At 39.9% G+C, this 27,617-nt stretch overlaps 3 protein-coding genes across 4 annotated transcripts in view; 2 read left to right on the top strand and 1 right to left on the bottom strand.

Moving 5' to 3' along the window:
• Positions 1–21,291, bottom strand: part of LOC138942404 (zinc finger protein castor homolog 1) — a 174,561-nt gene extending 153,270 nt beyond the window's left edge. Inside the window, exons 1-3 of the mRNA XM_070312617.1 lie at positions 21,098–21,291; positions 20,418–20,600; positions 10,484–10,563 (exon numbers count right to left, since the gene is read on the bottom strand). The gene's annotated coding sequence lies outside the window, so the exon portion shown is untranslated. The remainder of the gene's footprint in view (positions 1–10,483; positions 10,564–20,417; positions 20,601–21,097) is intronic.
• On the top strand, positions 87–20,104 carry LOC138942405 (ly6/PLAUR domain-containing protein 6B). Of its 2 annotated transcripts, XM_070312620.1 has the most exons (6): positions 87–1,026; positions 15,397–15,558; positions 16,230–16,270; positions 16,908–17,006; positions 18,237–18,311; positions 18,472–20,103. In XM_070312620.1, the coding sequence occupies exons 2-6, from the start codon at positions 15,408–15,410 to the stop codon at positions 18,676–18,678; spliced, it is 573 nt and encodes a 190-aa protein (XP_070168721.1). In that variant the 5' UTR covers positions 87–1,026; positions 15,397–15,407; the 3' UTR covers positions 18,679–20,103. The 2 variants fall into 2 exon arrangements, with proteins under 2 accessions (XP_070168721.1, XP_070168722.1); XM_070312621.1 differs by lacking the exon at positions 18,237–18,311 and having other exon boundaries at positions 18,472–20,104.
• Positions 21,292–23,012: 1,721 nt separating the features above from the next.
• Nmt (N-myristoyl transferase) lies at positions 23,013–26,114 on the top strand. Its single transcript, XM_070312481.1, has 7 exons — positions 23,013–23,162; positions 23,796–24,037; positions 24,119–24,446; positions 24,512–24,682; positions 24,765–24,945; positions 25,025–25,288; positions 25,365–26,114. Exons 1-7 carry the CDS (start codon positions 23,116–23,118, stop codon positions 25,521–25,523), a joined length of 1,392 nt encoding a protein of 463 aa, XP_070168582.1. The 5' UTR covers positions 23,013–23,115; the 3' UTR covers positions 25,524–26,114.
• Positions 26,115–27,617: the final 1,503 nt, after the last annotated feature.

Here is a 27,617-nt window from a genome sequence, read left to right as displayed (position 1 = left end):
TTCGGAGGGCTTCGTTCACCCACGAATGGGCTCCCGCGGGTTCTCCCGGGCGCTCGGCACCGTCGGCTCCAGTGTATCGCGCGGCAGCCTGGACCGCGGGCGGCCCGCAGCCTCCGGCCGACGCGACGCATCATCGACGCGGTGCTCGCTGTGCCTTCGAGAACGCATAGGAGAACGCGCGACCTTTTGCGCGTTTTGGAACGCACACACAGCATCTGCGTCGCCAGCAGCGCGCGCGCCGCACATGGTCCCTCTCGTGTCCCGACCCCAGCATCCCCGCCGATATTTCTCCGCTCGAGTTGGGCCGATCGGTAGATGACGAGCGCGCGAAGAATGACGAACTGTCATGATGGGCCTCCAAATTAGCTGACTGATTAGCGACCGTTCGTTGATATCGAATATGACGTCCGGAATCATCATCGTCGTCATCATCATCAGCAGCAGCAGCAGCAGCAGCAGCAGCAACGGTACCAAGAAAGAGTCGACGTCGCGATTGGCACGCATAGCGAGCTTAACAAGGCTCTATCGCCGATCGGAGTCGTCGATCGATCGAGCGGGCAAAGACAGCTAGAGGTCGGATCGCGTGAAATCGCGCTCTTCCAAAGTGGGTCGAACCCCGCGAATGCGTTTACCCTCGCAGCGCGGGAAGGAGGAGCCGTACCATTTGCCTCCCGGTGGTGGATGAGACCCGCGGGATATTCGCAGTGAATCGAGCGTAGGGATATGCGCGCGCGCGTCTATCGCACGCGTGCACCCGTACACGCGTGTCAACGATGCGTGGCGCGGACCAATCTACTACGCTCTCTCGATAGCTAAAAGCAAGTAGTGCACGGCGGGAAGGGGGGACTCGAGATTGCGGAAAACTGAGAGGGGTGCCTAGGAAGAAGGGGGTGACGCGAAAAAGAGAGAGAGAGAGAGAGAACGAGAAAGACAGACGGACATAGAGGAGCTGGAGAGAGTATAATGATCGTGACGACGATTGTGCGGACAAATGAACACCTCGGCACAGCGTTTGGGATATTCCAAGTAAGTAGCTATGCGCAAATGCCGCAGTTGCATTATACCGCGGAAACGCTCGCGTTGATATATCTGCGTAGTTGCAGAGCACCTACCATTATTTGGGGAAACGAGATTCGTTCTCGCCCCCTCGTAACGGAAATATCCGCGTGACGGATATGCCATCCGAGAAAATTGGAGGTCGCTCGAGAATTCTCGAGAAGCCTCTATCCACAACAAGCCTTCTCGAGCGAATCAAAAATAGATGGATCGATACGTCTCGACTGTGTCCGGCGTATCAAGTACGTCGGCGAAAGTTGGCAGGAGGAAACTTTCGAGGCAAAATTTTTCGGTAGAGCTTTTTCTTTTTCTTTTTTTTTCTTTTTTTCTTTCGCGAACCATCGCTCGGCAGATTTTATCGCTAGTCATTTTTCAAGCCTTCGGATCGCGTCGACTGGGATCACGAACGCTGGTAAATGGATGCACGCCGCCTAAGCCAGCGCATTTGGCGCGAAATCCAACACACGCTTGGCATCCGAAGCAACCGGATCATCCTGGCCTCGCGTACGCGTATATCCTCCGTAGAATCGTCCTTAACGACAGCTTACACGCCGAGATATCGGAAAAAAAAAGAGTTCCTTTAGCCGTGATAGAGAGAGAGAAAAAAAAAGAGAAACGAGAGCCTCGCTTTTAATTTATTCGATAAGTTTGAACTGGGAAAGTATTTAATTGCTCGGCGCGCACCAATTGTTCCGTATAATTCGAAAAAGTTTTTCTATTTTACTTTGAAATTGCATTTGGTGGCGACGTCGGCAGAGCGCTGTCGATACGGTTGAAGGATATGACCTCGAGATTCAACGAGACCCATTTTTCGCGACTTCAAAAAGAGATATATTTTTCAGGTAAATCTTTTTTTTTTCATTTTTTTTTTTTTTTAACGCGACCGCTAAAATATTACGTAATACTTTTAATATACGCGCTTTGAAAATTCCTCATTTGAATCACAATTTGGAGACAGTTCATTCCTCGATTCTACCTATTAATTAATGAGCTATCGCGGAGGGATCGGGATCGATCGATCATCATAGAGTGTCGTGCGCAATACCGTGAGATGGATTACATCCTACTCGAAATTTGTAGTACTTCTTCGACGCGGATCTCTCTCTCTCTCTCTCTCTCCCGTGTATAACCCACATCGATGTATAACATTAGCATTTATATAGGCGAACAAGATTCCGCGCGCGCGCGCGCGCGAGTGACTCGGAAGCGAAATCCGAACGACGACGAGATCCGAAAGAGAGAAATTGTCGAGAGCAGAAGCGAAGGAGCAAAAAGACGGGATTAAAGGTGGCGGCGACGGCAAATTCCACATAATTGGGAACGCGAGTCAACATATTTTTCAGCGCTCATTCGACGAAATCAATGTCGTCGTCGTCGTCGTCGAGGCACATATCGAACTTGAAAACGACGCCGACGAAACTTTCGAGACACGTATACCGCGTCAGAAGGTTGCGCAAAAATATAATGTCACCCGGTATACGTATATCATCGACCGGCCTATCGTCACGAGGGTAGGGGGAAGGGGGACACGGGAATGAATTCGAGGGATGTAAAATTTTTTCACACGAGACTCGGCACGAGAAAGGCACTTGTAGCTGGAGCTGTAATTTTGCCAAAGATACATCGTTCGCATCCAGGGGAGCGATATACATTTATATTAGCATTTATATAAGGCTAGAATAACACACTACGCTCTTCTACGAGCCTCTACGTGCTCGTACGCAAAAAGAAAAAAAAGAAAAAAATCTACGCCGCAAGATAAGCGCCTCTTCTTCCTCCTCCTGCAGCACCTGCCGACGCATTTCGCGGGCTCGGAAAATTAAACAATGCGGAGAGTCACACAGTTACGTATTCTTAACGCTCGACGGGGGATGCATAAAGCTAGGAATATTTCACGTATGTCCGGAATTAGACGAGTACGAAATTAGGAATATTTATTCAAGTAACGGCGGAGCGATATAACTTTTCGCGGTTTCTACCAACTTGCTCGACGGAGGGAAACAAATCTTTAGTCGAGAGAGAGAGAGAGAAAGAGAGAGAAACACGAGTTAGAAATAAAAGAGAGCGTACAATTAAGTAGCCGCCGGACCAAAGTTCGATGGAAAGAGATTATCGGTAATTAAAAGACGTTCCTAAAATTATAGCCGCCCCGGATTACCACAGTAGTTTACCTTCGTGATAGCAGTTAGGGGGTGGCTAGGATTCACGGCGAGAACGTGCGAGCGAATGCGAACAAACGTGCGTACGTGCGTGTTACTTTCGGCGCGGAAAGTGTTGCAGCATGCGCGTGTCGTGCATTGTATTAACAGACAGTGGTACAGCCAGAGACGCGGTTAGACACGCAGCAGCAGCCTCTGTACCGTGTTTCGTTCGTCCCTCGCAGGGCTACCCTTTATACACGTATAAACGACGAGATTCAGAGACGCGCGAGTTACGGAAAGGGTTTTGTGTCGCGCCGCAAGGTGTGCAGCGTCAAAGGCAATCGTGCACGCCCTTTCCATCCTCCGGAACCAATCTCTATTTTCCTAGCATGGTACTTTGACAATCGCGAATGTTGGCGGCGAGATCGTTGACAAACCTTGTAAAGCAAGGTCTCTGCTTTCCGATTGTTCCTTTCCGTTTGATCGCACCCCGTCGTTCTTTCGAAAGACAACCTGATTGACCTCATAAGGAGAGAAAAATTCCACGGCATATTTCATCCCTTGAAAACATATTTTATCAGGGATGACTATAAGTTATTCGAAAGTTCGTCCGGCAAGTTTTATCCTACGAAAAATAAATCGCAAAGGACAAATTCGTGTCCTCCCTCTTCCCTCGTCCTTCTTTATCTCTCGTTTAGTTCGACGCGATCCAACGCGTGTAAATGAGAAGATTCGCCATGATTATAAGAGTCGCGAAAGAAGAGAAATCCGTGCGAGGAGAAAAATCATATCGCGCCGACCAACTTTTTAATTACTTCTGACGAAGTAATTTGTGCTTTGCCTCTTTAGCTTTTATATATATATATATACAGGTGTAAAATACACGGAAGAAGGGCAAAACTCCATTTCCGCAATCGATTAAAAGCATCGGTGAGACGCTCCTCCGACGGTCTCTTCTTCTCGTAAAGGGGATTCTCGATCTTCTCTGTCTTTCCGAGATCTACCACCGTACTTGAATTATCGGCTCCGTTCTTTTTTCTTTCCCATTGTCCCCGACAGGATTATCGAGAGGCGCGAGAGAGGAAATCTTTCTAGAAACAACCGCTGCTTTCTCTCTCTCTCTCTTTCCGTTCTTGCTGCCCGCTTAATTTACTTCATCGGCTTCCCGCCCCTGGCTATCGGTCCTTTAAATCAAATAACATAATTTCGCTAAAGCTGCCGGTAAGAGGACCGGATCCCTTTTCCTTTGGACCTGGTGAAATCCCGCGGTCGAATTTACGGCAGACTCTGTGGCCGCGACACTCCGCGCAAAGATGCGCGCTTACACTTACACGCGTTCACATGAGTATAGGAATGACGTAGCGAGAGTGAAATAAAGTAACACCCTTGCTACTGGCGGAGGATGACCCGCTGCGACTTGTACTCGCGATAAATTTTCCACGGCTTTAGCGGACACTATGCGCGACCGCGGAACGGTATTTTCGATCCTTTATATAAGTAAGAGAAAAGCGACAAAGAGGGAATGGCGATAAATCAAGATGACATTCGCTAGACAACGAGCAACGAAGAATTTCGAAGGCGACGAAGACGCCGAGTTCGCGCATCTAACAAAATGGTATGAGAAACTTAACTCATTTATTTACAGGTTGCTCATTACAGGAACAACAAAAGCCTTTTAGAGTAACAGTAAGTTATAATTAAATTATTTAATGAGTCGACGCTGATATAAAACAAGATAAATATATTCTCCATCTTCTAGAAATAATGGAAAATTTTTGAAATTAAAAGTGATAAATTATCGCGTTCGTTCAACGAGAAGGAGATTTTCAATTTTACACGGCAATCCAATATTGATATTAAAATCTCATTCCGTCGATATTGTTGACGTTACGAATGACTCGCGACTGGCTGGAAAAATTTCAGTTCTTGCCTGCAAAAACAGAGATGCAATATTTCGTGCTTTCGGAAAAATCTCGTGGCAACGAAAGCGAAGTTGTAACAGACTCGTAATTAAATTCCGAAATGGATTGCATTCAACTTCGTGAGAACGATATTTTCAATCGTTCTATGAGCAAGAGACAATTCAAAATTAGAGAATAACAATGGCTCGAGATTTGTGCGTTCAATAAACAAATAGTTTTAATTCCCGACGGAACAGCGATATTGATATGGATATTGATACGAAATTGCAACTTTTCTCACAAATATGATTATTATCGTTACATAAATCTATCGTATGAATACGCACTTTGTTTACCAAAAAGATACATCGTGCTTTTCAAAATAATAATAATAAAAAAAAAAAAGAACCCGCGGGAAAAAACGCGAACGAATGCATGCTGCTTGCAAATATAATAATTAAAATTCCAAAATCGAGTTTCGGTCATTTCACCGCAATGTAAAATGCCAATTTGAATCTTTCGTCGTAAAAAGAAAAAAATAGAAGATAATAATTCAATTTGTTTGTGGAATGAACAAAGATTTGTAATTTGACGGAACAAAAGGTAGGACTAATATGGAAAAATCCAATTTTTTTCATAATTAATTAATCACCGTTAATTACGCCATATGAAAATTCACATTTAAATGCGGTATATCATGTATTAAAGCGCTCGTGACGCTAAAAAAAAAAAAAATCCCGAGGATGAGCGCAAAAGCGAGTTTTTAACATGCTCGCGATGAAAAGTCCAAGTGGATATAGTCATCTAGCATTTTTTATAAGCTCTAACAAGATTTAATACTCTAGATGGGAACAATTGTGGGGAGCGTTTGTTCGACAAAGAGATGATTTTATTCCGGGCATAAAAATTACTTTTGTCCATTGCCGTTATCGTTCTTACGGTTCTATAAATTTGCCCTCTGTCGTGAACAAGTTCAAATCTTGTCTCTGTAAAAAGAGACATTTCTCTTTCCTCGTATGCAATATACTCAGACTTCCAAAGGAAAAAAGAAAAAAAAAAAAAAAACAAATTTGTAACAGCCTCGTAATTAAATTACGAAATGGATTGCCAACCGTCCCTTCGTTCGGTGGCTACATTTTGCGCTCCGTGCACATCTCTCTGTGTGTATTCGTGCTTTTACATTCACATTAAGCGAGATATACCCGCGATACCCGGGGAATATGGACGAGAGAGTGTGAAAAGATCTCCATTATATTCTCGATAACCCGGCGCGGCGGCGGTGTTACCGATGTTATCCAATTTTTAGGATTAACCGAACGGGATGTGAAAAGCACGGGCGTACGAGAGGTCGTCGTTAAGGAGGATTCTCTAGAAATCGGTACCGTGGCGGTTTGGTTACACACCTCGTTTAGAGCGAACTATCCGGAATCGTTTGCCCCCGGTCAGTTCCGTGTCCTCGTAGTCCGATGGCGCGTATCGGCCAAGTACCGCAATAAAGGGAATTTGCGGATACGCCGAGCATTAACGATATAGAGAAAGAGAGAGAGAGAGAGAGAGAGAGAGAACGGAAATTGCGTAGTCACCGTGGCTGTTTCCACGGCTGTTCCGCGAAGCCGAATGTGCGAGTTAAGCCGGCGCAGTCTAGGTTGCCTATAATTTGGCGAGTTAAAGTCCCGAGGATCGAGAGAGGGTTGGGATCGTGCGCGACAAGTTGGGCCGATGCCGAGGCGAGGAGGACACTTTCGGCGGTAAACTTCCCTCGTATATTACGCCAACTCCGCGGTAATTGATTTTGCACAATCGCGTTAAACTGGAAGTGGGTTTCAGACACCGGTATCGCCGCCGCCGACGCTTGATACTCGCCCAACGATCGTTGGGTGGCTGTAACATTTTCGGCCGTTACTATCGCTCTACTCATCCCTATTTCGCCGAATCCCGACGATCCCAACTTTTTCCGATAATTATCGTCGTTTCGCGTAAACCGCAACTTTGCATTCATACTGTCATAAACATCGTACCGGTTAGTGATAGTTAGGACGAATGCGCAGTTGCGAGCGACTATGTACGGTAGCGGTAAACGACGAATCCATGTACACTCTGTAAATTACTCGCCATCTAACAGATATTCGCCCTCGTCGACACCGGCTTTTCGTTTAATTTACATTAGCCCGTCCCAAGTTCATAATTGTAATCGTTAATCTTTCATCGATGATAGCGCGCTTTTTGCAGATCGTTCCGACCTAACAAAAGACACAAACGGCCGTCAGTTCTCCTCCTCGCGTTTGCTGTAGTCTTTATTCTTTTAATCGAATAGCGCGAGTGATGATCGATAATTATCGCCGTTAGCATGACTCTCGGTCGTTGCTTTTACATAAAAAAAAAAAGAAGAAGAAGAAAAATTTTATAAAGAGGGAGAGCGAGCTGAAAAGCTACACTCGTCGGTAGTAAATTAACTCGTGTACGCGCGCACGACATACATCTTTATTCATTATATTTGACTAGCCGTAAAATATAATTTATCCTTTCGTTCTTTCAGAGCTATTTGCAATCCCCTCAGCCGAGAATCAACCAGGAATTTTATTACCGACTTACTCCGCGTAACCATTTGTTATGTAATTTTAATAAAGTGATTCAAGGCTTGTTTATATATTAAGATATATAAATTTGTCATTGAATGAATTTTATGTTAAAGGGTATACGGAGAAGAGAACAAAGTTATTTATTCTATCGGAAACTTTCTTATTTTTCGGACACAAGCGTCGTCGATTCGGATCGAGGCACAAACCACTTTAGCATTTTGATTCTTTCCAACTTTTGCGCGGTTCTGTTCGAAGAAGCGACGAGCAACGAGAATCGATACGACGATCGTCTCGTTTGTAGTTTCTTAGCACGTTTAGTCCCTTGCTTCCTGTTTTCGAAAAACGAAAAGTAATAAAAAAAAAAAAAGGAAATAATAGAGAAGAAATAGACAAATAATTTCTCAAACGTTTCCTTCAATTTACCGAACCGATTCACGTGACTTCGAAGGCGGACAAAGCGCTGTTCTCTATGGAGATAGTTTTGTTCTACGATAAGTGAAAAGGAGAAAAAAGTTCATTCCGACACACGTATCATTAAACTCGAAAAGTTTATCGCGGCTTTAGTTTACGATGAAATAAGATTTCTGGGTCTTCGTAAAAGCTGCGTAATTGCACAGCTTTTCACTTCTTCTTAATTACGTCGGACATTAATTACAGATTTATAGAATATGCGTGTCGTTGAAAGAGGTGTATAATATGAAATTTAAAAGAGTCTTATTTGATTAATAAAAATAAATTTACCAAAATACACATAGAAAGGTATTTCCGACTAAAATGCAGTGTTAATAGACAAGCGGGGTGTAGATTGCAGAGCGTAATGCGCGGGTGTACTTTTCACAAATAAATCGACTGCATTTCCGACATTTTAGAGCTGAATTGCTGTTGGCACACAATTTACAGCGCTCCATTTCCTGTGGATCCTGCGATCGCATCGCGCAATCAGTACGCGCGTTCCGTACGCTCCGCTTTCGGATTCTCGAACGACCGTTCGGAATACATTCGCGAAAGAACGAGCATCCCTGCGTTCTCGAAATGCCCGAGACCCCATTCGAGTAACGAAGGGATACGGAAAAAGATTCTCCCTCTCCGTCCAGAGAACGCCAAGTGAACAACAACGTGTATCCACGTGCGCAAACCGGAAGCTGGAGGAAACACCGAGAGAATAGAATTTTCCTTACCACGAGATTCGATCGAGTTCCTCCTCGGTCACCGTCTATAACAATATAGACGGCAAATTCGATATAATCAGCTATGACAAATTTAATTTCAAGCTTCGACGGAGGGAGAGTTTCGCGCTGTAACGTAATTTCGCTCCTAGTTACTCGAGCGGTTACTCGGAAAGCGGTTCTTTCCAAACTATCGCGGGGCTTCGGTAAGAATCGAAGGGATGGCCCTATGGCGAGGGAAGGAGAAGGAGGAGGAGGAGGTGGAAGAGGAGGGAGGGAGGCATGGCAGCTTTATCATCGACCCGTTTTCCCGAACGTTCCCCTTTCCCTGTCAACCCCCGCGTCATTCACCGTCAAGCACTTACGGAGATGAGTGGCCGTGTAAGAAACATGATAAAACCGGGGAGGCGACGTACAAATTTCTCCACCGTGCGAATATAGGAGATTCGGAAGGAAGGAAGGAAGGATACCGTTCCATCACGTTTCCATTCTCGTTACTCTCTCGCGTACACCCCACGCATGAATATACGTACACGCGTACGGACGTAGGTGCGAGAAGTGTATTTCGGTGTAACGGGTGCACGGGTCGTGAGTTTCCATATTTAATAAAGCAGCGCGTCCTCGTTCGTCAACCGCATATACTTTTCCAACCCGTGAAATGACCCTTTCCATCTAGTACGAGCGTTTCCACGTTACCACCAGAGCGCGACCTCACACTTTCGGCTTTTACTTCGATCCTCCACCATCCGTCCTTCCGGTTCCGCCTTCACTTTCGCACATTTTCAGATCGGTTTAAAAGCGAATCGCGTTTTCCCCAACATCGTACGCGATCATTTTTCAAATCTTCTAAATCTGACACTTTATAAAGAAAGGAATCTCGTTAGGTTTATAGCTCTTAGCGTTTGCGACGTCGCGAAAGCTAATTGCCAATTAATGGGAAAATTGTGAGAAAAATTATTTTCTCATTAATTGGCAATTCTCGCGAGAATGTCGAAAATTATTCATTTATTATTGCGACCGTTGCCTCGATACAGCCAACAAATCTCAACCGTGATCGATAAATCAACGTGTGCTAAAAAAAAAAAAAAAATGGTGATAATGGTGAGCACATATATCAAACTTTTATGAAAAAAACTTCAAATTCCTTCGAACGTAAAATTTCGTTTTCCCTTTCGCATAAAGAGCAATTTATATAATTTATATGTTTTCGTAAACATATTTCTCTCCGATCGGAAATACGATATATTATATTCATCGTAGGCCCTCGCTGGTCCGAATCCATTTGCCGCGCTTTAACCCACGTTCCACCGTCGCTTTACCCTCGTCGCCGAGTGTCTCCGTGGCTTGCCTACAGCCAGGATTACCGCGAAACTCGGCGAAACGCGTCTCCAACTCTCATCGAATAAATAACAAGAGAGATCCGGTCGACTCTTGACCCGGAACATCGTGTCCCTCGGAAAAGTCGCTGGATTGTTACGTCGTTCTCTCTCTTTCGCAGAGGTGGAAAAGCATGCCCGGCCACTGCCCGTCAGTCGCGACCACCGGATAAACAATAGATGGCAAATCGCTTTGACGAACTCGCGATACCGGCGCGAGATTCATCGACAAACGCAAACGTGCAAATACACTTTGTTACTTACCCTTTGTGTTTCGCCAACCCGGATCGCGATCATTCTATAAATGAAGCCCGCTTGAAATCTTCGAGCGTGTAGCCGCCACCCTAAACAGATAAAAAATGCGCGCCATATAAAATAGCTGCGAATATAAAAGTTTATGAAAGGGGCATTACATCGCGTGCATCATATTGTATATATCTTTCAATATAATAATAATATTATATTATATTTATTATTATTATTATTATATTTATTATATAATAAAGTCAGTATGTGTATATAAAATTGTCGGACAAATGTGTCAAGGACTGTGTTGAAATATTGAAATTGTATATGAAAATTCACTCGCGGCTCTTTCGGATTAAAGAGGATCTCTCGCATAACGCTTAGCACTGTACGGCACGAAACGTACATCTAACGTAATATTATCACAACGCGTTAAAAGCGTACAAAATTCAACACGGGATTACCATCGATCTGTTTTCCTTCAATTTCCGTCGCACTTATGGAGCAGAGCGTAAATCTATTCATCCGATAAGCCTAATATCCATCTATATCCGGGATTGCGGCGGTAACTTTGGACAAGACGGTTCGCGAGTTTATAATTATCCCGATCCATTGCTACGAATGTTTAGAAAACACGCTGAAAATGTACGCCGGGTATTATTTAGGATAGGATAATCAGAAGATCCGGAATTATGTCCAAGCGCGCGACTTTGCTTGTCGCGCTTAATCGGTGAATAATTTAAATAGCGTTCTTGCATTATCGACGCGATAATTACATTTTCGTCCGGGATTCTGTCCTCTCGTGTGTTTCTTGCACGCAAAACTTTACCCATATTCATTTATTCACAGGGACAATTGAAACGTCCATTCGTTTCGATCATTTTACATCGGGAGAATATTCGTTTTATACAATATAAAACACCTCCTCTACGTAATTTCGTTAAAATTCGCTTGTAAAGATGTAATGTTTTAATTAAAATAATTAAATGGAATTAATTAAATTTAATTGAAATAGTTTCATTTATTTCTTCCTTATATTTTCTCGAATGCGAAACTTTACATAAATATTTAATCTGAAAATTTTTGCACGATAATAATCAGAATCTTTATTACATATATTAATTTTATTACCTGTATGTTTTGAATTTACGAGGCAAACTATTTCTAAAATATTGTAATCGTTATTAAAATTGTGTAAATTAGTATTGCTCGGGCCGTTTGGTTACTTACGTATAAGACAATATTTTTAACGTCTTCTCGAAGATATTCTTGAAAAATTGCCTCTTCAACGATAGTTCCCCTTTAAGATAATCGTGAGTTCGAGGACGCCGGGGCCGCCATGATTGATGCGGAATTAAATTGGCATTTGTTTTTATGGAAAAAAAAAGTATTCCCCGTCGATAGCTTTCGCGCGAGATGAGATGAGATGAGATGAAACGCCATCGATAATTTCGTCGATTAGTCTATTTTAATTGATTTGACCAGTAATTAAATATATACGCGTGATGATTGTACGGCGGGGATTTGCTCGAAGGTCGATGAGCGTAACTCTATAACACGATTAACACAGGGGTTTGCGCTTTTATTTATTTCCGCTTCTGATCTATTTATTCTCCGATAATTCATCGGATTATGATGCGCATTGTATTACGAATTTTAAACCATTTGAAAATCTGCGCTTAGAACGGAAGCTACATTTTCTAGAATTAATGATGCATCCTCCGTAATCCGATACGCCAAATGCGTTTATACTCGATCAAAAGCCAAACATGTATAACGCGCATGGCGATATACATAACTACTCGATCAACGTCCCGTTTACAGGACTTGCTGAAATCATTAGCGTCCCGGCGATCTGAAATTTGATCGATAGAAATTTTACGCGATTCTATTCCATCGATAGACAATTCACTTTGAGCGAAAGTTAATTACTTAAATTTTAAACAGTATATTACGCGATAAAATTTCAATCACGACCGTGAAAATACATGAATATACGATATACATATATCAGACAGGACAATAGCATTATACGTCGATATGAGAGAGGAAAGGTATTCGCGTTGTCAGAGAGACAGGGCCAATAAAAATTGCGGGGCTTTGTCAAACTCGGTGCTGTGCCACGCTCGCGAAAAAGTTTTGCGCGACAGGTGTTTCGTGACATGTATTTCCACGTGCGACGCACGCCATTTTCCATAAAGTGATTTTCTTATCTCGATGCATGCTTATTTTGCATAAACGGCGAAAACTTATGCGAAGATTGAAGGCGCGGTGCCGCGACTATATACATTTACAAAGCTGCATCCGAGTTATGGGCCTCGAAGCGCTCTCGATGAAATCCGTCACTTCCCTCCGTCCTGAATAATGAAAATCGTGAGCGGTAAAGCAACACGAGCGGAGGAGATTTGACATGCGTCTCATCATTAAAGCAAATATAAATCTTTCGCTTTATTTCCACAGTATTACTTTAAGCAAACGAGATGTTGAATAGTCTATGATTTTTAATTAAAATATATCGCGTATATTAAAAGAATCGAGTGTATCGCATATCGCGTAAAGTCTACCTCGCGCAGTCTACTTTGCACGCATTTTCCATCAGCTACTCGAACTAATTAAAACAGAGCTGAGAAAAGGTAAACTCGGGACGAGTTCTCGGATGAGAAAAACGCCACAAAAATTTTGCCACAAACTTATATTCCTTCCGTGATGTCGCGAAACGACGGAGAAAGAAAAATACAGTGCATTATATATGTATATATATATCATCCAGCGCCAAACTTCACGGATAAGTGGAGCATGGATAAAAGCAAAGTTAGTAAGTGTGTAATTAACAACTTCGTTTAAGAGAGTTCAAGCTCTCGAGAATATTCAAAAGTGAACATAAGCAAGGAAATATACGGTGACATTATAGCGGGCGAGCCGAGTTCTATTACAAGTATGAATTAAAATACAAGTGCGTAAAGCAATCGAGCTGAAAACTGGCATAAATTAGATATAATTATATATATCAACTTTTATGTTTTACGACATCTTTTTGCGAGATGCAATTACTGTATCATTCCTAAAGTTGCTGTCGGCAAAAAGTTATGATTGCTTCTTAACAGCTCTATTCAAACTACTATTTAATCGTTCCTCTTAGAATGAGAGATTATATTAGTATGACAAATGGATAATGTAAACTTATATAAATGTATATACATACATAATAATAATTGAATATATATATACATAAAATAATATTTAATAATTGACTAATAAAAGTAATAAAAAATAATTAATAAATTATTGAGTAATAAAAATAATAAATAATTAAGTAATAAAAGTAATAAAAAATAATTTAATAATTGAATGACAGATTCTCTACATCTTATAATAATATAAAGCTAATGCTTTATTATAAAAATTTAACTCTCTTACCCATACCGAAGTGATGGAAAAAATAATAATAATTTTAATAATTTCCAATTTACGCTGAAATTGGAAAGTGATTGTCAGACCCCAATCATGCAGTTCAGAATTAATTACTTCGATTAGGAGTTGCCTGTCATCGCGAGAGCGTTTCTTATAACGGACTCGGGCGAGGGGGGAGGGGGGAAAAGCTACGACACGACCTTATCTACCTCGAAAGGTCCAACGTTCGATCCATTGACTCGTCGAGACCCTAATACGGCGCACGGAACTGACGTCGGCCGATAGGTGGGTCGCCCATGTCCCAGAATCGGGGCTCGCATCGACATCCCAGTATCGGTATGTACGTACATCCACCCGAAACAGAGACTATCCGTTGGTCGACATGTACGCAAACGGCAGATTCTCGCCGACGGGGACGACACTTTAAATCAGCCGTTCTCGTTACGTCTCCCGTTGCTTTCGCAATTCCGAATCCGAATACCAACATCCATCGTCGAATTTGCTCGCCAAGGAAAGAATGTGTTCACAGTTTTTATGTATCTTCATTCCCGAGACATGTTCAAATTCGAAAATATAACATAAATTTGTAGAAAAATTAATATATGGTACAGGATGTCCCCAATTTAAATGGCAAAACATCAAGAGCGTGTAGGGGACCGAAAAGCTAAGACAGAAAGTCCTTTAGAGGTTTGCTCGTTTTTGCTCCATTTTCGAGAAAATCACAAAAAAAAGAAACAAAACAAGTTTTCGTTTTTTTACTTATTTATTTACATTTTATTTACGTTATCATCTATTTAATGCAGATATTGTTCAAAATGTTGCCATCTTGCAGCCAATGCGAGCATTACATCTAGCACTGACCTCATTAATTGCAACTAGACATTGTTCTAGTGATATTTGGTACCCTGCGTCTATGATTCGGTCTCTTAATTGCTCTCTTGAATCGATTGGCATCGTAAAGGATAATATCAAGTGTTTACATATGTAAGGAACCTTGAAGCGGAAAGTTTATTCGGTGCCGATCGACTCAAGAGACATCGACTGACAATGAGAGATTGAATTTTTGCGATTTTCTCTAAAATGGAGCAAAAACGAGCAAACGTCTAAAGGACTTTTTGTCTTAGTTTTTCGCTCTCCTACACGCTCTTAAAGTTTTGCCATTTAAATTGGGGACACCCTGTATAATAGCAAAATAAATATATATGTAAAAATTCCTATCACTTATTAATATATATATATATATATATATATATATATATATATAATATAACAAAATATATGACAAAAATTTCCAAACTATAAAGTTACCCTTTATCATTTCTCTCCCGAGAGAAGATATCCGCGCTACGGCATGATCGATCAGAATTAAAATTCACGTTGGATCCGCGCGCGTTTTTCTCCCACTGATTCTAATACTTCCCCCCTCCCCCCCCCCTCCTTCTCCTCCCGAGTAATTGGCGTTCTCTAATGTTCCGTCGATGTCACTTACGTAATGCGCGACCCCATTTCTGTCGTTCCAGAGATGTGAGGAATGATCACGTGGGTGATGGTCGGGCTGCTTCTGGCTGCGGAAACTTGCGGCAGAAACGTCCTCTCCGGAAACGGAAACGAAAACGAAAAGGAGGAAGCGAAGCGGCGGGAGGACCCGAAGGGCGTCAGCGCGGACGAGGAAGACATCTACCGTGAGTATCGGGAGCGCCGGATCGTCGAGAAAAATGAACGGGAACGGTTAGAGGGTAGATAGAGGGTAGATCGGTGGAATAGAGGAGAGGGCGAAGAGGGAAAGAGAGGGGAGGGGATGGATAGGGAGAAAAGAGTCGAACGAAAACTATGATTTACTCGGGCTAACTCGAGTTTGTCCCGGCTCCGCCGATCCTGCGATCGAACGCCACTAATCTCCCCCGACCTACCGCTTATCCTTTCTACCAACTTCGCACATGTACCGCAACCCTTTCTCTGTCAATGACATGTTGCCGGCATCTCCCACGTGTACAATCCGCCCTTGCAAAAGTTTCTCCTTTATCGGCCACGATAAAATCACGGCCGTCGCAACTTCGCGTTAACGAAATTAAGTTCCGCATAAGTTGGTATTGTTCCATTCCGATAGAGTTGTCGCAAAGTCCTTTTCTGGCAAACTATTAAAACTCGATAGTCCGGCTTGTTAAACTCTTGGACGTTCTAAACCCGTTTAATCTTTGAATGTGGCGGTTCCGTTTAATTTTCTTTCTCCCCAAATAGAATTCCCGTATCTCTCTACGGAAGCATGACGATGCAATTAAGAGTTAACGTGTCTTCATCTCGTCCCGATTGTCCCAATTGACGCACTTACTCAGCCCGACGCTTTCTGTTGCAGGTCTAACGTGCTACACTTGTGTCAACGTCAGCGATAACCAGGTATATCGACGATTCCATTAAACGTTCCCTTAAGAGTCTCCCGTAATGGCCCTATCGTACCGGGTCCAGTCGCAATTTTGCAGAACTCTGTAGATTGTTCCGCCATCGATTTCGATTTATTCTAAATTCCCCTTATTACGTTCCGCTTCTTCTCTTTCGCAGTAATAGTTTCGAACTTATCTTTAACCCCCCCCCCTCCCCCCCCCCCGCCATCCTCCTTTCACTTATCGTCCTTTTCTTTGCAGAAATGCGCCGCGATTTAATGTACTGATCATTAATTCGCGAACTACGGAATATTGAATTGGAATTTTGCGAGATTAATAAAACAAACTCGGTGGAAAATATATTTTCTCACACATTAAATAATTATTTTTAATTGGGAAAAATATTAATTTGTGATAATTATTAAAAAAATATGAAAGGAATAAAAATTTTATCTTTTACATTTGCAATTATGTCTTTTACGTTGACATCGTCATGAGAGGAAATTTTCGTAATTTGTTTTTTTTTCTTTCTTTCTTTCTTTTTTTTTTTCGTACAAAGAAAAATACGCGGTTGACGATATTGGCAATACAAGAAATTCTGATTCTTATATGAAAACTTTGCATCGAGATTGCTGCTATTTCTATTCTTGCAGATGTGCAACGAATGGGCGATAGATACGCCGTGTCCGGCAGGCGGTCGTGATTTCTGTCAATCGATGCACATTCTGGACAGCCGGGGAAATAGCGTCTTGGCAAGCATATTTTTTTTTTTTTCATTTACTCTGTTAGCGATACATTGCGCAAACGCACGCTCGTAACTATAATACCTCCTCAGAATTTTCATAAATTTTATATATATATATATATATATATATATATATATATATATATATGAAATTTATGAAATATATATATATATATATATATTGTCGAATAGCTCATAGCGAGAGATGCCTATATTTTTATAATATGTACCTTATCGTGAATGGAGAGACGATAGCTCTCCTCGATCCCTCGACATATTTCATTTTAAAGCTGAATATCTCCGAGACTACAAAATATATATTTGCAAAATGTTTTCTATAAAAAGCTATATACATACCCGGCATTCATAACGATGCATTATTTTTGTATACGTACAACTGAAGGTAAATTTTTTTAAAATTTGTAATTATTTTTATATAAATTTTCTACTTTTAATATACAAAAAAAAAATATAAGTTATTTCTCGCAGATACATTTCCTCTATTTTAACGTCACAATTCAGCAAATTGAACAGTAGTTACGAATGTTGCGTTTGTCAGAGTCAACAACACTCTTGAAACGAGAATATAATAAACAAACAATGAGAGAAGAAAAAGAAACATTAACCAGTAATAATAAACCATCGATCCTCACGATTGGAGTAAATTTCGTTATTGTCCAACGACGGTATATATACCGTGGTTAAATAAAACCAATTATCGTAAGATTATCGTATGGCTAATTGATTGACATTAGAAAGATAATCGATTTTCGGGCTATTAATGAACGAAGTTACGCGAACGGATTTGGGTCTGGACGCCGAGATGGATGACCCTCTCGAGCTTAAGCGCTTCTCGAGTCCGGTCCATGTACCAACAGATGAGCTTTGATGGAACTTTCCACGTTTCAACGTCTGACGATAATACGGGATAATTTAACGCACTGTCGCGCGTTACCGATGCGACAGTGCTAACTACGCGATTAGCGTGAGTAAATTTTTCTCCCAATTCTTTAAAATTAAAATTAAGGTTAATAAAGAGTGGTAAGCGTGGAATAAAGAGTCTTGTCGCCGTCACGTTCTCGCTAACCATTTAAAAAAGATCTTTGTCATCCTTACATTTCTCAGACTACGCGAATGGTCATGCAGTTCCGATGGCAAGGTTCAAAAATTTCGTTACGCGCCGAAATCTCTATTATCGCCTTCATTCGCGCGCTATCACCGCTTCCTCCTGTTCTAGGTAAGCAAGGCTTGTGTTAGCAGCGAGGAATGCGGGCCAGGATTGGTCGGTTGCATTCCCATGGACACGCAGCAGGTGCGAAATAGCGAATTTTGTCGTGTACCCGGGGGGGAGGAGGTCTCTCGAACAATCTCGAGGCAACAGAATGAGACGGAGAAACGAAAATACAAAAAAAAAAAAAAAAAGAGAAATGTCGACGGAACCGGGTGAAATAAATTCGGTTATTTCGTTTCAGATCTGCATAAGTTGCTGCGACCTGAGCTATTGCAACATCGAGTCGCCCACCAACGCCACAAACGCGATCTACTCGCGAAAACGGCGAGCCAAGTCGAAATCCAAGCGCAAACGGCCCGGTAGGAACGGGGTCGGCGCGGCGATGCGCCTGTACGGGCCAAGCTTGCTCTGGCTTCCCGCCTCGATCTTCTATGCATATCATTGCTGAGGAAACAGCAACATTACTAATTCGCGCACGCGAAGCGGACAGCGCGGAGAAATCGTACACCGCCGACGGTATCGTTGCGCCGAATGGCGTGTTACGTCGTCGCGTCGTCTTTCGATCGAGAATGTTGCTCTCTGTGATTCCTTCTGTAGCCTCACGCTCGCCTAAAGAATTACTGATAAAAGAAATGAACTGACGTGTCTAATTCCGACCAAACTCATCAACAAAGGGCCATTTTACACCGCGCTCCGATTTTTCGCACTCGTCGAGCTGACTCTCGGCGACGATTATTGTCGTCCAATTATTTAGAAAGGAAGAGCCATTCTCTATATTTTTTTGTACTCTCGTTTGACGGAGCGTTTGATTCGCCCCGTTATTACCTAAAGCCATTAACTTTAATGGAAGTCGCAAATTTTGACGTATATGTCGATCGAACGTTTTGTGTTTCGAGCACACCGGAAAAACGAAATGTTCGTTTCGGGTATAAAATGTCCGTAAGCAATTGTTTGGGAGTAATTCCAGGAGAGATTCAGAGGAACGAGATCCGGGTATAGAGCGATCGAAAAACTTGGCGCCGTTTCGCGCTGTCCGAGACGTTATTAATCGGGGGGGGGGGGGGGGACTCTTCGAATTAATCGGGTCCCCCGTGATGGCAAAAGGAATTGTTTTCCCGTCGTAGTAGTATCGGTAGTATCGCTATGCCTCGAAGTAGAAGGAACTTAAGGCACCGAAAAGTACGGCCAAAGAAGACTTGGAGAAAATCGATAGTTCCGAATTCGTTTCCGGCGAGACTCTCCACGACAATCTATATATAGACGCACTACGCAATAAAATCGACCTACCGATCATAACTGAGGTGTGGTCCGATTTACCACGACGATCTATGTCTTGCGTATATTTCACACTCTTTCAAAAAATCAAAAGCTAAATAAATGTGTATCGTGATTGAAAATAATTAATTTAGAGAGTATAATAATTAATAATAAAATGTAGAAAGGGAGAGTGTGTATATGCGTATTATATAATGTATAAAAAGTTTAATTAATTTGATTTCTCTATATCAACATATTTGCATGATATGCATATATTTTATTTTATTTAGCCGAAGATTGAACGGATAAAATTCTTTTATCGCGCGTGACTGACAATTAACATGTTGAATGTGAAACGTTTGTTCCAGTTATAAAAGCGCAAAAAAAAATAAAAATAAAAAAAAAATTTAAACTCGCTACATCGAAATATCTCTTCTACATTGTTCAGCTACATAAGTAACGCATCAGAAACGAATTCGAATTATCGAACAAAAAATTATTCATACATCTACCAAAACTCGCCTATTACAGACTCTTTTCTGCTATCACATCATTATTAACGATTATACACAATTATAATACAATATAGATACTATACATTGTTTCGGCATGATGTAAGAATACTGTTGGTAATGAAATAAAGAAAATTATACTTGTCACATCTCTTTATTATCATAATACTATGCATAAACTACTAGAATGTCTATCGTACTTTTCCATTTACAATTATTTTATTTATCCGAATAAATTTTAATAAAAAAAAAGAGATCTTTATCGCGTTATTCTGTTAATTTTAATTTAACAGATTTGCGGTATTGTAAAGCGGATTAGATTCTGGGATACCGTATGGCAATTTCACCGAACAATTCCAAATAATTAAATAAATCATCGCAGATAATTAAATAAAATAAATTAGATAAATTCACTCACCGCGAACGTTGTACGGCCGCAACACTCGTGCCATCGTATATTTCATTTCTGCTTAAAACACTTTAATCGAAAGTCTATCACGTCACGTGGATGCGAGCGGAAATTGCGTTTAATTGTAATCTCACACACAGATGAATCTCATCTCGTTCTCCTATCGTTGACAATATGCATGAGGTTGATGAGCTGTAATGATATTCAATATGTAATTAATTGGATCACATATATCTCTTTATTTAAATTTTTTTTTTTTTTCTTTTGTCCTTGCATCATCTTTTACACTTTGAATAATATTATTTTTATGCATAATAAATTATCTAAAATTTATGTATAAAAATTATATATTATTTCAATTATATATTATGCATATATATATAATTATACATTATTAATGAAAAATGTGCTGAAATTTTATAGAAGAAATTATGAAATTATTAATTATATTATTATTACAGAATTATTAAAATAGATATTGATCATCTTGATGAACATCGATGACCTCGATATAAACCGAGATCGAAACATTATCAAGCGACCGAGAAAGTGCGGTTAATTATTATCAATTATTAATACGCCATAACAATCCTGGCTGTTCATTTTTGACCAATAAAACATTCGAGTCGACACGACTGCACTTGACGAAATCTACTCGAATATACCAACGGGTAATTAGTATCATTTACCTTAATTGATTCACCGTAACAGTCGATCGTTTATTCACTCACTAAAATATATTCGATGCGTTTCGTGCGCGTCGTGAACTATGCGAAAACACGATTAATCCTGATTATACACGCTAAGGTCGGTTCTACAATAAGTCGTATGTCGTTAATCGGTTGGAAATTGACCAATCACAGTCGATAATTTCAAAAAAAAAAAAAAAAATGGATTGTGGTTGGTCGATTTGCTTACGGCTAACGACATAGACGACTTATTGTAGAACCGGCCTAATAGTTAATACGCTACGACTACGCGACACCACGCGCGCGACAATATTCAATATCGATTCGCACGCGAAATGCACTTTTATCGAGCAAACAATATGCGGAGAGATTTTTCGCGGTGGTTATCTCCCGACGCAAATTCGCGCGATACATACGGCGCGCATGCGCGACGTTCAAGAATCACGCACCAACGAACGATGGAATCGCGATCCAGCGAAATTATCGCGTTAATTAACACGTCACTCGACACTCGTCCATATCAACTGGAACGCGATACACAATTTCGTTGAGAGTAAAAGAGCGCGAAGAAACGCGGCATAATGCCGCGACATCTGACTCTTGTCGCGAGCACACACACGAAGCACTGACGCGCATGCGCGGCTCGCACGTACGCGAGTGGCATGTCACTCGCGACGACTTTGCGCGACGCTAAACACTAATCGTGTTTGCCCAAGCTAATTAACACGTTACGATGATATTTCCGACATCGCACGCGACACTCTCGATACTAATTGATACGCGATATTTAATTTTATCGAGTAAAAAGAGCGCGAACACGGGACCGATGTCGCGACGTCTAACAACTTCTGGGCGTCAGATCACACTGAAGTATGATGCGCGTGCGCAATTTGCGCGCTAAATTCATTCGCCGCGAAATGATCATTTTGAGTAAACGACGAAAGTAATTAGCAAGTATATTTAACACGTATGTGTACGTATATGTAGATACCATGTTTAAACGCTTGAGTTATCGCAGAATGAATGGTAATGGAAATTTGAGATCGGAATGCATAGTTGGTCTAGACATGAGAAACTTCAGCATTTACTAACAGTAAGTATAGTTGACATGCGATATAGAGTAGAAACTGTTTTATTATACAGACAGAATTATTACGTTGATTAATATCACATATAACGAAACCCGCGGATTCTGGATAGTTTGACATTATTTGAACCATATACGAGATCCATTTACGTATACATTAAAATTTGTATAAATAAAATGGGATATACAATGAACTGAAATTATTTGTATAAATGAAATCGAATATATGCACAACTACTATTTACAAACAAAATGTTTTATTGATATAATTTGAGCACGAAATCAGACGACTATTAATTTCATCAATGTTTCTTGCGCATATAATAAATTAGATATATATTTTAATTTAAATTTTAATTGAATATTTCGCAATATAAATAAAAATAAATAAATATATAAAATAATGAGATAAAATGAGATTGGAATAAAATTTTATTAAATTCAACTATTATATGTGTAAGAAATTATAAATTTTGAAATATCTGTGAATTTCTATGTTAATTTTATCGATCCTCTCGAAAGAATTTTAAATCAATAGAGAGAGAAATAATATTACTTTGAGATAAAAATTTACGAATATCTAAATACCTAAATATAAACCGTTCGAGCTTAAATTCATATATAAAATAAATTTGTGAAATTTATATCTATGTATGTATATCTATTTTTATGTATACCTGTGATGTACATTCTCGTAAAAGGCTTGATGTAGGGTGCGTTCGGCAGATGCCAGACAGTTGACTTCCCCGATGCCCAAACAGCCATAGAAGAAGAAGAAGAAGAAGAAGAAGAAGATCCCAGACAGTTGTAAAGCGCGTGCGTGGAAATCGCGTCCCTCCATCTGGGAAGACGTTCGGAGTTCGGACACTTTCCAGCAGCGTCACCGTGAGTGATTGTGGACGTCGTATGCGCAACAAAAATCTATATTAAAATGGAGGAGCTGCCACCAGGCGAGCTTCCGGATCAGCGGAACAAGAGGTATAAGATAAACGCATTTCGCTTCATGGAATAATCGCGGATTCGCTTTCGCATACGATATCGCGGGGATCGCCGTGCACTTTGCATTCCTCGTCTTAACCTATATTCGCTCCAACCTATTCAAGGAACGATCGTCGTAGGACGATTAGCCGCATAATTATTGACGATTCCTCTAGATGTATCGCTATCGGCGAGATTCTATCGCGATTTAGTACAAAACTGGCATCCTTGAATCAATTACGTAGAATTCCATCTAAGGAAGGACATTTTTACATATCATTTATTCTTAATGAGTGACTCGTGATCTCATCATTCTGATGTAATTTATTTCATTGGCAGATATTTGATCATAACATATAACTGTGAGAATTGCGATCACTTTTTGATTATTGCTAATTTGTACATATGTAAATAAAACTAGTTTTTTTTTGTCATGATCGCTCATTGTGTATGCAAATCTATATATACATAACGTCATAATTGTCTGATTATATTATAATGATTATTGAACATGTGTCTTCCTGTTACATTTAGCATTATATATTATATACATTGAGAACTGTATTTATTGATATTTATTGATTATGTATTGAGAAAACATAAATGTATAATTTTGTTGCCGTTTTATCATAGCTGCAAAAAGAAAGATCGAAGAAGAAGAAGAGAACATGCATCGACAAATACAGCTAGTGGGAATCACAATAATAATAAGGAAGACAAAGAGAAAGAGATGTCTGGTGCATGCAATATCTCCATCAAGGAGATCCAAATGGCGATGGAGGTATTCAATATGCAACAAAAACCTGCCAAAACTCAGGAAGAAGCGATGCAAAAACCCTATCAATTTTGGAGCACGCAACCAGTACCAAAAATGGGTAAATAGTGTCAATTAAAGATATATTATTTTATTTGTATTAATATTTTTTTCTGAAGAAACTCTTGTTATTGATTTTAAGATGAAAAAATTATATGCAATGAGCCAATCGAGCCTGATAAAACATCTATTAGAGCGGAGCCTTATTCATTACCTGCCGATTTTCAATGGGATACCTTGAACCTGGACGATCCTCTGGTCTTATCGGAATTATATACGTTACTTTCCGAAAATTATGTAGAAGATGATGATGCGATGTTTAGATTCGATTATCCTCCCAACTTTTTGAGATGGGCACTGCAACCTCCCGGCTGGTACAAAGAATGGCATTGCGGTGTGCGAGTGAGTAAGAGCGGACGTCTAGTCGGTTTCATCTCTGCTATTCCAGCCACTCTACGCGTCTATAATCAGTGAGTATTGTGTGCTTGCGTAATGTACTCGATTTTGCAATGTAACGTCTTGAAAATGTTTCTAGTATCCAGAAAATGGTTGAGATCAACTTTCTGTGCGTACATAAAAAGCTAAGATCGAAAAGAGTCGCACCTGTGTTGATACGTGAAATCACAAGAAGAGTGAATTTGCAGGGAATCTTTCAGGCTGTATATACTGCCGGTGTCGTCTTACCAAAACCTATCGCAACCTGCAGGTCTATACGCAAAGCATTTAAAATCTATTTTATTTGGTTAATTAATAAATTAATCAATATTAATTGTATGTACATGTATTAGGTATTGGCACCGATCCCTAAACCCAAAGAAGTTAATCGATATCAAGTTCTCTCATCTTACTCGCAACATGACGATGCAAAGAACTCTGAAGCTATATAAACTGCCAGAGAATACAAAAGTACCAGGTTTCAGAAAGCTGGTTTATACAGATATACCGCAAGCGCGTAAGATATTAATGGAAGTAAGTGTAAAAACAGTATTATAATATATTTGATATAGTTATAATACATTCGATCATATAATATGTATTTATTTTACAGTATTTGGAGAAGTTCGACCTTGCTCCGATATTTTCGGCCGAAGAATTCGAACATTGGTTCCTGCCACGAACCGGCATTATTAACAGTTTTGTAGTGGAGAAGGAAGGAAAGATCACCGATATGGTAAGTTATTATACATTGCCGAGTTCCATCATGCATCATCAGACACATAAGACTCTCAAAGCCGCATACAGTTTCTACAATGTATCTACTGTGACGCCATGGCTTGAACTAATGATGGATGCTTTAATATCTGCACGCGATGTAAGTCTTTTACTTCATGTGTTTCGCTATGCAGAATTTTTCGAATGGTTATCGAACAAACGGTTTTTACTCACAGTTGGGTTTCGATGTATTTAACGCGTTGGATCTCATGGACAACAAGGAGTTTTTAGAACCTCTTAAGTTTGGCATCGGTGATGGCAATCTTCAATACTATCTATATAACTGGCGTTGCCCCAGTATGACACCCGGCAAGATCGGTCTCGTGCTCCAGTAAGCTTCTAGTTCAACTAGTCGCTATCTAGAGAGAGAGTGTTTTGCGACTTCGCGAGAGAGATAGCGACGAGAGAGACAGTCGCTGAGCGGACAATGGACACATAGAGCAATAGAGAAAAGCAGTAAAGATGACAATTTCTGACGGGGATAAATGCGACTTTTCTTACCGACAAGAGTATATAAACGCATCTACAGTGATTAAAAAGAGTTTTCTTACAGAATCGACGATCGAATAGATAACTCGATCTTTCGAAAATCACTTTTGTCGTCGTCGTTGACGCATTTGAAGATTCTAGGTTGAACTTTGCAAGCGGGATTACTACTATGAAAATTGTGCATTGTACAGCGCACGTGTATATACGTACCTGCGTGACTCGAGCAATGTAGATAAGTATCATGCGATTAATAGCGATTATATACGGGAAGCCATCTCGTAACCACCAGTGAAAAATTTTCAATAATGTAAGCCTTCTAGACGCCAAGTAACTCTTTATTCGTTTTTCCTTTACATTTTCTCAGCTAATTAGATGATACAAGATATGCCGAAGTATGAGCGACAGACAAATTATAAATAAAACATAATTTATCGAGAGTGATTTGCTTTTGCTCTCTCTTTTGCTATTTCTAGTTTCTTACCTTTTCCTTACTCATTTCAAATATCCGTATCTATATGAATAAACAAGTTGTATTTGATTATGAACATTGTTTCTTATTATCTATACATTTGTTCATAGTAATTATTAACAACATATATAGTAATTGTATAACTCAGGATTATATAATAGGATTTATTTCTAATTCTAATTAGAGATTTCTGTGAGACTCAAAACTCGCCGAAAGAAACCAATAATTAACAATACATATCAAGGAGAAAAATACTCAATTGACTGCAGTATCAAATATATTCATTTAATTTTATCATTTAGTATTAGAAAAAAAAAGTATAAAAACAATGAAAAATTTATATGATACATATTCTCCGAAAAGCTACGCAATGCAATTTTAATGAAAAAGTAAAGTATTAGTTGTTAATGCCTCGCAAAGTTATTCGCGCGAATTCGCTGAATAATCACCTCGTAAATATATTTCCTATTCATATAGTGGCGGAATGATAAAAAACTTATTTTCCTTGTTCTATATATGCATGTCCCGAGGTAAGATGATCGCACAATCTTTTTTGTCATAACATGATTATTGCGAGCAAACGTTACATTGCAACCTAGAATGGGGCCGACGCGACAAGGTCTCCGAAGATAAGAGAGAAAACGTAGCGATTATAACCGGTTAAAATTTACATTTTGCTTTTAAATAGGAAGACGACATCCGAGTAACGACCAACCTTCGATAAGTTTGTAGACCCGTTATATGTACAAATGATCGATCAATACCATCAGGAACAGGCAGTAGGACATGCGGATTCCATTTCTCTTTGAATAAACATATACAAATATAAACCGCCGATTTAGTGATATCGCTAACAATAATTGATACGAATCCACTCGCCTATTTATTTAAAATTGTTTTTTTAGGCGAGAAAATTTACATCTAACAATAAGCTTACCATATTCAAATTTCTAGCGAAACCGATATATAAAGGTCGACTTTTGTTTAATTAATGCTAAATGATGATCAAGAAAACTGAGTCAGGAATACAATAAATAGAGACTTGCTATGTAATACCTATGAACGTTTTCTTTATGTGACAAAGCTAATAGTAATGCGTAAAATGGATAGTTTGTTGATAATTTATTATATTAATATCGCTGTGTGTAATCAAATATCTATAATAAGTAAAACCTAGTATTTTCGCGTATGGTAATTATTATTCATATTTACAAACATTTATCAATTTAATTTAAGCAATTTTTTTGTATGCATCGGATTTTTATCACTTTCCTAAATAGTACCGTGTACAAATACAAAAAACAATTTTTATGATATTATAAACTTGGAAAGAAGTACATTTCATTAATGTCTCGCGGAATCATATTTCTAATTAAAATATTTTTGTATATATATATATATAAAATATAAATTGTTTTCGGCAATTATTTTTATCATATGCTAATATAAACTCCACACTCTCATATGAGCT

Source organism: Polyergus mexicanus, unplaced genomic scaffold (assembly GCF_030449975.1).
Source record: "Polyergus mexicanus isolate NDT 795.1 unplaced genomic scaffold, iyPolMexi1.0 SCAF_22, whole genome shotgun sequence".
Classification (NCBI taxonomy): domain Eukaryota; kingdom Metazoa; phylum Arthropoda; class Insecta; order Hymenoptera; family Formicidae; genus Polyergus; species Polyergus mexicanus.
The sequence above is the reverse complement of the archived record's forward strand: the minus strand, read 5'-3'. Positions and strand labels throughout refer to the sequence as shown.